This window comes from Prunus dulcis, unplaced genomic scaffold, assembly GCF_902201215.1.
Source record: "Prunus dulcis unplaced genomic scaffold, ALMONDv2, whole genome shotgun sequence".
NCBI lineage: Eukaryota > Viridiplantae > Streptophyta > Magnoliopsida > Rosales > Rosaceae > Prunus > Prunus dulcis.
In genome coordinates, this window is record NW_023010006.1 from 17,177 (window position 1) to 28,498 (window position 11,322).

The window sequence follows — 11,322 nt, forward strand, 5'->3', positions numbered from 1 at the left end:
CCTGATCTTATTTGCCCAGAGTTTGAGCATATCTTATCTCGACCTATTTCCATGGTTAATATCTTATCTCGATAATATCTTAATATTTAACACCAAACAATAAATGTAAAAAGAGTTTTAGTACAAAAACAAGACAGTCTTCTAAATTGTAGAAGGAAAATTAGAGAGAGAAAAAGAATTGGGGAAAGAACAGATGGAACTCAAATTTTGGGATGTCATGGAGAACGAAAGTAAAACAGATCATGACAAAGAAAATCATAGCAAAGGATCCGAATCCAACAAAGAAAAGTGTGGGAAACCTCCAAATATGAATGCAATCCTATCCAATGTCTCTTTCCATGTATATTGATTATTGAGTTATAATCTAATTTGTACCCTTTATACCATGATTTCCAATCACACGACATAATTAGTAATATAATCACAAGTTTTACCGTACAATTAATAAAAAATGTAAAGCGCATGTCAAAAATCAAGCTTAGTAGTCACACAGGCCAAAATAAATAAATAAATAAATAAAACATTAAATATAAATAAAAACAAAAAGCCACAAACCTCAAATCATCTAATTATCAATACTGTTACACAAATCATAAATCAAGCCACCCATTTATGATATCGTTGCTAAAGGGCTTGTATGAACAACAAGATATTCATCTACAGCCCCAAATGATTCTTAAGGGTAAGGAAGGGTGGCAATGTGGTTATGAGCCACAGTTCCAATCCACAGTTTGCCCTTTGCTTCCCTAACTTCACTCACAAGTTTCATAACGGCACCCTTTCGATCTTCGAGAACTTCTAAAATTTCCCCCTTCTCATTGAAGAGGGAGATCAATGTGTACATCTTCATCCCCATAAATTGCGCTAAGTAGGTCATTCGGATCGGCAAGCGAAAGTATACACTTCATATCCATGGATTGTGAGAGAGGATTTCTTGTGCTGGGGTCCTGCAACAATCTATGGCAACCCAGAATTGGCCTTTCTCATTTATTCTTATGTTGTCTGGAAAACCTGGAAGGTCAGCAACAAGTTCCACTGTCCCATTTTTAGGACCCTCTAGCCAATATTTCATTAGCCTGCAAAAATTCAATCAACCAGTAGAAATATTTTTAGGACCCTCTACCCAAGGTACTAGACCAAATTGGAATATATACTCAAGTTGATTTTGATAAACGGGGCATCTCACACACACACATATAACATTATTATTCACTACAAGAAAAAAGCCCTTTTCGACTATTAAAAAAAAAAAGTGTGTTGTTAATAGGTATTGACGTTGAAACTGATATGGTGGTTAAAGGCATTTTGTCGTAAGGTATTTTTCTTGTAAGGATTTTGCTTTGTTTTTGGCAGGAATTCCTTAACTTTTACAACACTAGTTGAATATATAGAAATTAAACTTAGGACATGTTCAAGCTGATTTTGATAATTAAATTAGCTTCAATTACGTCAAGACAAGCTTTATTCTCATATCTATAATTTTGGATGCAAGTTAAGATTCCTAGCTTTGTCCTCCAAGAAAAATTCCAACGCCTCAGGTTTTTTTATTATTACCTGCAGTTGGTGGTCTCAGTAAAGAGGAGGAAGGTTTGGTCCTTAGAAAGCTACAACCCATTTGGAAAAGCCAAACCTTCCAAGACAATATGAGTTGTCTTAGTAGGAGGATCATATCTCAGAAGCCTACCAGTGGATTCTGCTTCTAATAGTATTCCTGCAATTTGATTAATTTCCACTAATTAATTAGGATCAGTAAATCAAATATATGAATTTTTTAATACAAGTCTACAAGGAACGAAATTCAAACTCAGGTGCAAAGGACGGACTTACTGCTCTAACCAACCGACCTACCCATGTTTGCCCCAAATATATGTAGTTTTTAGGGTAAATTACTCAAATGGTTCCCAAACTTGTATGCGATTTACATTTTGGTCCATTAATTAAATTATTAGTCCAAATGGTACATAAACTCTATTTTAATCGCCCATTTGATCCAACCGTCTAATTTTCTGTTAGATTTAACCAAATTTTAGAGTAAATATGACTTTTCATAATTAATAAATAAAATAGAATTAAAATAAATACAAAAAAAATGAAGAAAAGGAGGAAGAACAGAAGAGGAAGAAACCCAGAAGAAGAAGAAGCGGACAAGGTTATTGCAATGGCTTTCTTAAGTAAAATTGGGAATATACTCAGATGGACTGCAAACAAGCATATCAGATCTGAATTATCTCCTTTGAAACTGTCTATCCATCAAGCAGTAAGATGCATGTCAAACAAACTCTTTATTGGAGGTATTTCGTACCAGACAGATGAGCAGAGTCTGAAGGAAGCTTTTGCAAAATATGGTGAAGTTATTGATGCAAGAATCATCAGTGACCGTGAAACTGGTAGATCTAGAGGATTTGGGTTCATCACTTTCACCAATAGCGAGGAGGCATCCAGTGCAATCCAGGCCTTGGATGGGCATGAACTTCATGGTTGTCGAGTAAGGGTGAATTATGCTACTGATAGACCTCGCCCTAACTTCGATGAAGGAGGTGGTTTTGAAATAACATCAATTTGGGTGTTGCTGGCGGTGTTGGTGGTGCTAATGACTTTGTTGGCGGTGCTGACAACAGCTTTGGCAGTGGTGGAGCTCAATTGGGAGAGAACAAAGGTGGTTTCAGCTTGGATGATCCCTTGAAAGGAAATGATAGGGATGATGATGATGATGCCGGCAACTTTCTCAAGAGGGCTTGATAATATTTAGATAAGAGGAGCGATTTTCTGCAGAGCTACTAGTAGATTGTCTTTTTGTTATAGCTAAATGTCCCCCATCCCCGTCTTTCTGAACTATTAATTTCATTTGGCGTATTTTTCTGTGAATTTCATGCACCATTTGTATGTTTGGATGAGAGGAAGGCTTGGATTAAGGGTACTAGATGTAGGTCTTGTTAGGAGAAGATTGTACTTAATTACCATGTATTAATTGAATATTTATATTTAATTGGTAGCAAGTATGTATGTCGTAGGAATAAAGATTGGTTAATTTTGTAATAATTATTGAAGTTTCAAGTTTTATGAAGGAAATAATTTTTGAGTGTATATTCATTAATAAAGCATTATAGTTGTTTTTCTAGTTAAAATTGTTGTATAGAATCAAAGGAAACCAAAAAAAAAAAAAAACTACAATGTACCAATGTGGGAACTTATAAGACGACAAATTTAAGGACAATCAACGACGGTTTTATTGTAGAAACCGTCATCTTTACTAAAATTAATGACGGTTTTAGTTTAGAACCGTCATCTTTACTGATATTAACGACGCTTTTATTATAAACCGACGTCTTTGGATATAATAAATGACGGTTCTATTAGACAAACTGTCGTCTTTACATCTATAGACGACGGTATTTTAGAAAAACGTTGTCTTTACAATTAATAGACGACGGTTTGGAATAAAAGCGTCTTCTTTATGAATAATAGACGACGGTGAATCACCGTCGTAGTTTTGACCTTCAAAAGATGGCGGTCGATTTAACGACGGTTTTCAAAAGAAAAAGACGACGATTTTTCCTCGTTGTTTATTTCAATTTTTGTAGTAGTAAATAAATCTCATTGATTAATTAGGAAACTCACGTCAACACTATATATCGGAAAGTTATATTGTTATTTCATAAAATTAAAACATATGATAAAATAGCGATTGGCTCGAAATAGCGCCACAATGGTATCCTTGATATAAATAAAATTTTCTTGTCTAGATAACATCCAGCTGCACATGGAAGTTTTTGTCCTGGACAAGGCGCACTTGCATGTGAATCCCACCCACCTACTCTCAGGAGTTGACGCATATGGCAGGCAGACCCCTATACAAGAACTTCTCCGCTTGGAGTTGTTCCAAGTGACGTGAGTTGTTTCTTTTAGAGCGCGTTTGGATGAGGAAATTTAAAAGTACAAAGGATTTCATAAATGACGGAATTTAAAATGATGAAAATTAATGTTCTAGAATTTGTAAAGTTTCTTGTTTGGGTGACTGATTTAAAACACGGAATTTAACCTTTATTTGTAAAGTTATCTTTTTTTTAAACTAAATTTCTCTTGCGATTTTAGAAATGACGACTTTTATATAGAATTTAAACTTGGGATTTATGATCTCCAAATTTCATATTTTTTTCCACGCAGAATTTCTAAATTTCTATGTTTTTTTATCCAAACACCGGAATTGGTTCATGTCAATTTAAAAATTCTGAATTTTATTAAAATTCCAAGTTTATTTTTCTCATCCAAACGCACCATTATTGTTTTCTTGTGTTTCTTTTCTAGATTTTTGAAAGGTACGCATAGATGCTAAATTCCTTTCTTATGAGCATAATAATCTGACAAACAAAAATCTTATGAAAACGACTAGTATATAAATAAATATATATATATATATATATATATTTTGGGTCTGAATTTAACTCTAGTTTTTGTTGCTCGAGATCTTCTATGGCTGGCTTTGTCTTGTTCAAAGAAAGCAAAAGGCAATCACTCTTGTTAATATATATTTTTTTTTTCTCTGACTTTTTTAATTGTGAAAATGATTGGTAAAGGCTTTTCGGTGCCTTAAAGAATCTCTCATGCTGGCCTACATTAACAAAGCAAAATTGGTTGGCTCGTCCACTTTTGCAATAACTATTACATGGAGATGGAGGTTGTCTAACGAAGTATATCCTAATACCATGACCTGGCTTCTAGGTTCTAACTACACATTATATAATTGTGTGAGTCGCCTTGGAGTACCCTTTCGCTGTTTGGCCTATAGCTTGAAGGAAATCCAAAAAAAATTACTCGAAATATCCTTACCAACTTTTAAAATTTTGTTATCTGCCCATGTATTTTGTTAATAGGAATGGTTCTGCATGCGGTCCTGCGGACGTAGGTGGCTCTCAACTACCAATGCATATGAATCTCATAATTGGATTTAGGCTCAACTTGATTTAGTTCGATTTTGGCTCCAAATTGTACGCCGAACCATATTCTACGGTTTGAATATGCTATACCGAACCATACTTGATCTAGATTAAGTTGCGTGACTAAGGGCCAGGATATGTTGTGCAAAGGTGCACATAACATTAAAACAAACCAATAGAAATAAGCCATGTATAAAGTAGTTATTAAATTAAATATGATTTAATGTATCCAGTTTGGTTCGATGAACTGGAGGTTTTGTTTATTTATTTTTTCTGAGGACCACACAAAAAAAAAAATAAAAAATCAAAGCATATCGAACCAACTGTTTCAATTCAAGTGGTTTGGCAGGTTTTCGGTTCAACTGGTTTGGCGGATTTTCGGTCCTCTGTGCCCAACTCTACTCACAATGCATTGATGGATGTGAGTCACTTGCAAAGGTAAAAACATATATGAAAATATTTATTTTTTAGTGTTTAGTGTATAGTGAAAGAAAAAAAATTAAAAACTTTTTTAAAAATAATTTATTTAAACCCCGCATTTCTCTTTGTTCACCCAATATTCTAAGTTCACCCTAACTTCTAATTCAAATTTCCACAATTTCTAAGAAAAAACCCCATCTCTTCCCAAACTACCCCTAAATACACATCCAGCCAAAAAAAAAAAAAACTCATAAACCTTACACCCCATTCCCAACACCCAATCACGACTCCAATTAAGTAGTGCATCTCAACTATTCAATATATATATTAGTCAATGATTGAATATAATATTATGACATATGCATCTCATCAACTATTCATAAAAACATATTATTATCAAACAATATAATATTAGTCAATGATGTCATATGCAATGTTCTACATTTTTTTATTTTTTTATTTTAAGAGAAACGATGTATTGATAATAAACAGAATTACAACAAGTCTTTGATCACATCATTCTCAATAATATGGGAGGAATCCCAAATCAAGAAATAATTTCACATTATATACCTCAATTGACGACCCACAAGCCACTATTTGCATACAGTATTTAGGGTTTGTGAAGAGAAGATGAGAGTGTAGCAGGTTTCTTAGATTGAAAAAGAAGAGTAATCTGGCAATAGGGTGTAGAGGAGTTTGTGTTTTTCTAAAACTTAATATGAAGAGTGGTGAGGTGTGTGTAGAAGTACTAGGATTAAGTATTAAGTTGGACGACCTTTTTTGTCTTTTTACACAATAATAAAACTTAAGAGCTTAATCATAAGTATTGGGCAGAACAAATAAAAATGTGGGGGGTTTTTTCTTTTTTGGTCAAGTAAAAATGTGGGGTTTAAAGAGCAATTCCAGCAGTAAGGCTGGGGCGCGGGCTGGGGGTGTTTGGGCCAAAAAAGTGATTCCAGCAACAGAGACTTGTCCAGGCAACAAGTGGACCCCAGCAGACTGGGTTGGCCCTCAGGGGAGGCTGGCCCGACTTGGAGCCCGAGTTTTGGATGATGTCAGCGCGCTACAATGCCGCCTATAGCTAGCATCCAAGTGGCGTTGTTTGGGCTCTTAGATCGGATTTTTTCCTCCAATCTAACGGCAGCAAATTTTTGTGCAATAAAATAATGAAAAAAATTAGAAATTTTTTTAAAAAAAATACCCAAAAATTAATGAATTTTTTTTTCTATAAATACCAACCAATACTCTTTACTTTTAACACCAAATCCTCATACATTTTCGTCTCTTTCAACTATTATTCACTTTCTATTTAATATTTTTTTCACTTTCAAGTTTTATTTTTTCAAAATCTTATCCGAATTTTTTTTCTGATTATGAGATATGAATTTTATAATAAAGATTGACATGTAGAAACCCAAAAATCTAATTTGAAAATATTATCCAAATGAATTGTTTAGGTAAAAAAATTTGTGAAAAAAACAAAAAAAATGAATAGTAATTGCCCTTAGCCATAACAACGGGTGGAAACACAAAATACTATTTGCAAGGGCAACCACTATTCATGTAAATAGTGGCTGCCCTATCTCCCCCCTTGCCATGGCTAAGGGCAAATGGGTGGAGTTGCCCTAAATAGAAAAACTTTAAATAAATTAAAAAAAAAAACCTCCAAATATGAATGCAATCCTATCCAATGACTCCAATGTCTCTTTCCATGTATATTTTGATTATTGAGTTATAAGCTAATTTGTATCCTTATACCATGATTTCCAATCACACGACATAATTAGCAATATAATCACAAGTTTTACCGTACAATTAATAAAAAATGTCAAGCGCATGTCAAATTTCAAGCTTAGTAGTCACACAGGCCAAAATAAATAAATGAACATTAAATAAAAATAAAAAGCCACAAACCTCAAATCATCTAATTATCAATACTGTTACACAAATCATAAATCAAGCCACCTATTTAAGATACTGTCGCTAAAAGGCTTGTATGAACAACAAGATATTCATCTACAGCCCCAAATGATTCTTAAGGGTAAGGAAGGGTGGCAATGTGGTTATGAGCCACAGTTCCAATCCACAGTTTGCCCTTTGCTTCCCTAACTTCACTCACAAGTTTCATAACGGCACCCTTTCGATCCTCGAGAACTTCCAAAATTTCCCCCTTCTCATTGAAGAGGGAGATCAATGTGTACATCTTCATCCCCATAAATCGCGCTAAGTAGGTCATTCGGATCGGCAAGCGAAAGTAGACACTCCGTATCCATGGATTGTGAGAGAGGACTTCTTGTGCTGGGGTCCTGCAACAATCTATGGCAACCCAGAATTGGCCTTTCTCATTTATTCTTATGTTGTCTGGAAAACCTGGAAGGTCAGCAACAAGTTCCACTGTCCCATTTTTAGGACCCTCTAGCCAATATTTCATTAGCCTGCAAAAATTCAATCAACCAGTAGAAATATTTTTAGGACCCTCTATCCAAGGTACTAGCTCAAATTGGACTATATACTCAAGCTGATTTTGATAAATGGGGCATCTTACACACACACATATATATATATATATATAACATTATTATTCACTACAAGAAAAAATCCCTTTTCGACTATTAAAAAAAAAGTGTGTGTTGTTAAAAGGTAATGACGTTGAAACTGACATGGTGGTTAAAGACATTTTGTCATAAGGTATTTTTCTTTTAAGGATTTTGCTTTGAGTTTGGCAGGAATTCCTAGCTGATCTTGATAAATCAGCTTCAATTACGTCAAAACAAGCTTTATTCTCATGTCTATAATTTTGAATGCAAGTTAAGATTCCTAGCTTTGTCCTCCAAGAAAAATTCCAACGCCTCAGGTTTTATTATTATTACCTGCAGTTGGTGGTCTCAGTAAAGAGGAGGAAGGTTTGGTCCTTAGAAAGCTGCAACCCATTTGGAAAAGCCAAACCTTCCAAGACAATATGAGTTGTCTTAGTAGGAGGATCATATCTCAGAAGCCTACCAGTGGATTCTCCTTCCAATAGTATAAAGAAATGGTTCCTGCAATTTGATTAATTTCCACTAATTAATTAGGATTAGTAAATCAGATATAGATGTATTTTTCAATACAAGTCTATCGGGAGGGGAATTCAAACTTGAGTGCAAGAAGCAGGCTTACTGCGCTAACCAACCTGCCTACCCACGTCTGCCCCAAATATATGTAGTTTTTATATACACTTACAGTCTGTTGTATCTCTTGCTGGTATCAGTGAAGAAGATTGATCCATTCTTGTGGATATCAAGGTCATTTGCAAAAAGAATAGGCTTCCCTTCCACATGGGTTGACAGGGGAGTGGCAAGGCCTCCTTGAGGGCCAACAACCAAAAGACCATAATAGGCATCAGCAATGTACAAATCTCCACTCTCTTTATCAAATCTCAGGCCAAGTGGACGGCCACACTTCTTCTCATGCTTCCATTGCTTGTGTGTGGTTGAGTCAATGCCCTTAGCACAAACCTGCTTTGACCTTTTAAAGCCCACATCCACTATAATTAATTAGCATTTTATTATATTATAATTAAGAGAAATAAACACAATGACAATATGACACATTAATGAAATAAACCACACACACCAATTTGTTGTTACATGCGCAAACGTTTCCCAGCCCAAATCGTTGCCCATCCATCTAACAATGCGTCCATCAGCCAACCCTGTGTAAGGGCCACGGCCCAAAGCATCAAACTCCAAAGACTCAGGACCAAAAACTTCATCTTCAAACTCCAACTTCCCAAACCCTAACCTGCTCTCATTGTCCCTTGGCCACCTCTCCATGACTTGCTTGTATGGTGCAATGTTGTGCTTCACTGGCCTAAATTCATGGTCTCCTAGTGGGCCCATTTGCAGTGGGTCCATGACAACAAACCCCAGAACTAGAACTAGGAGAAGGAGGATTGGGTGCTGCAACAATGCTTCATCTCTGAGCAAGAGTAATTTTTTCTTCTCCATGTTCAAGAGAGAGAGAGAGAGAGAGAGAGAGAAGCTAGCAGAGAGTTTGGGTGGTGTCAAATGGTGTTAATGTTATGGTGATCAAGAAGAAATCAAATGGGTTTGGAGTTTCATAAAGGTAGGATGTGATTGGTTGAATTTGATATGGGAAGGGGTTGATAGGCATGCATTGTTTGTGATTGGCTATGTGGTTGTTGAGAGAGTAGGTTGTCTGTTTGTTGGCCATGTCTTTCGCATTCGTTTCTTATTGTGGTGAAAACTACAAAAGGTATCAATTTTGGGTGAGAAAGTGTGTAGATATTTTGGTCATGAATGTCATTTGAACATGTTTGTAGCAATCAGCTATACATTGTGTAGCATATAGGTTATGATTTCATATGTTAAGGGGTTGATAGCACGCATTCTTTGTGATGGCTATATATGGTCGAGAGTAGGTTGTCTTATTTGCCAAGTCTTTTGCATTCATTCTTATTGTTGTGGATATAGTACTATAGAAGGTATCGCGCGTATGTAGCATTTTAGTCATGAATGTCTTAAAACATTTTTACTTACTAGAAAGAAAAAAACATACTCGTGAGAGGCTGCTCACTCACTAGGCGCCTATTAGAACATGAGCGATTGTCTTTAACATCATTTTTTACTTTGATTAATTTTTCCAAAAAGTCCGATAAAAACGGAACGACTACCCTTAAGATCACTTTTTACTTTGATGTTGACCCAAAAAAAAAAAAAATTTCTTTACTTTGATTAGTTTGATTAGTTTCTCCCGAAGGTCCTTAATATGATGTAGATTCCCTGAAATAGCAAGAGCACCCACACGACAAAAAAAAGTTGGAATCGCCACAGAGAGAGAGAGAGAGAGAGAGAGAGAGAGAGAGAGAGAGAGAGAGAGAGAGAGAGAGAATAAAATTGAATAATCACAATGTCCTTGGTGGATTGGATGTCATAACATGGGGACTGCTCATTATAGGGAGAAATTTGGTGTAGCATCCAATAAGCATAGGACATGTGGAATTATTGTCTAACTTACTGCATTTCTTTTTATAACATGTGGCGGGCTGCATTGCAAATATTTCATATGTCTTCCGTCTATTGGATGTTACTCCATTACAGGCATCCATACCTCCGTGTCTTTAACATCACTATTTACTTGATTTATCTTACAATGAGTTGGAATTTCATTTTTACTACAATCAAGGGCAAGGATGGATACTATTATTATTTTATGGTCGACAAAGGAAATTTATCCACTCAGATGGTGTCTTAGAGCACCTAGTTTTTGAGAACACCCCTGTGTTTCCCTTTTTTCGGCCGGCGCGGCAGACAGAAGGAACTTTTGGTCATTCTTCTTTTGAATGCGGGGCGTGCCACTTCCAAACCCCGAATTTGGGCTTGAATGGAACGTGAGTAGATGGATGTGTTGTGCTTCTAACTTCTGACCAAACGATTGATCAGCCAAGCAAGGAACCTCCTCTTAGCCTAGATTCTTTCACTTCCTCGGGCTCGAGGATGGTTAGGTTTCGTACTGATGTTTTGTGATTTTTAGGATTTTATGTAAAAATAATGCAATTAAATTAAATGTGCGTATAAATGTAAAGACAATAATTGAAATGCGATAAAATAAATCAAAGCGATAAATAAAGCAAGAACGAAATGAAAGCGATAAGAACGATAAAATAGAATAAACTTGAAATTAAACTTAATTGAAGTGCGATAAAAATGAAAGGTAAAACAATTGAAATAAACTTGAATTTAAATGACAAGAAATATAAATCGAACAAGAATTTAAATGACAAGAAAGATAAACTTACACTAAAAAAAGGAAGAACTCACAACACTAGGTGCTTGAAAAATAAAATCCTAAGTTTAGGAAAAGAAAAGTGCGAGACGAGAGATAAGTTTGTTTGTCTGATGTTGTGTGTCTGATGTCTTCATTGAGCAAGGTTTATATAGGGCACTCGTCAGCCCACGGGCTGGCC

The 11,322-nt window shown here is 35.5% G+C and overlaps 1 protein-coding gene, 1 long non-coding RNA gene and 1 pseudogene across 2 annotated transcripts; 1 reads left to right on the plus strand and 2 right to left on the minus strand.

The window, feature by feature from the left end:
• Positions 1-542: 542 nt before the first annotated feature.
• LOC117612422 lies at positions 543-1,691 on the minus strand. The gene is made up of 2 exons (XR_004583395.1): positions 1,555-1,691; positions 543-1,076 (listed from the first exon to the last, which is right to left on the minus strand). It is a non-coding gene; the product is annotated as an uncharacterized LOC117612422 (long non-coding RNA).
• Positions 1,692-2,108: 417 nt separating this feature from the next.
• Positions 2,109-2,941, plus strand: LOC117612420 (annotated as a pseudogene).
• A 4,423-nt stretch (positions 2,942-7,364) lies between these two features.
• On the minus strand, positions 7,365-9,343 carry LOC117612421 (protein STRICTOSIDINE SYNTHASE-LIKE 13-like). The gene is made up of 4 exons (XM_034341106.1): positions 8,970-9,343; positions 8,577-8,861; positions 8,228-8,395; positions 7,365-7,792 (listed from the first exon to the last, which is right to left on the minus strand). The coding sequence occupies exons 1-4, from the start codon at positions 9,341-9,343 to the stop codon at positions 7,393-7,395; spliced, it is 1,227 nt and encodes a 408-aa protein (XP_034196997.1). The 3' UTR covers positions 7,365-7,392.
• Between the last annotated feature and the right edge of the window lie 1,979 nt (positions 9,344-11,322).

Coding starts and splice junctions, on each gene's coding strand:
- LOC117612421 (XM_034341106.1), bottom strand. CDS start 9,343: ATGGAGAAGAAAAAATTACTCTTGCTCAGAGATGAAGCATTGTTGCAG. Junction 8,862..8,969: donor GCGCATGTAACAACAAATTG/GTGTGTGTGGTT, acceptor GGGCTTTAAAAG/GTCAAAGCAGGTTTGTGCTA. Junction 7,793..8,227: donor ACTGAGACCACCAACTGCAG/GTAATAATAATA, acceptor GAATTTTTGCAG/GCTAATGAAATATTGGCTAG.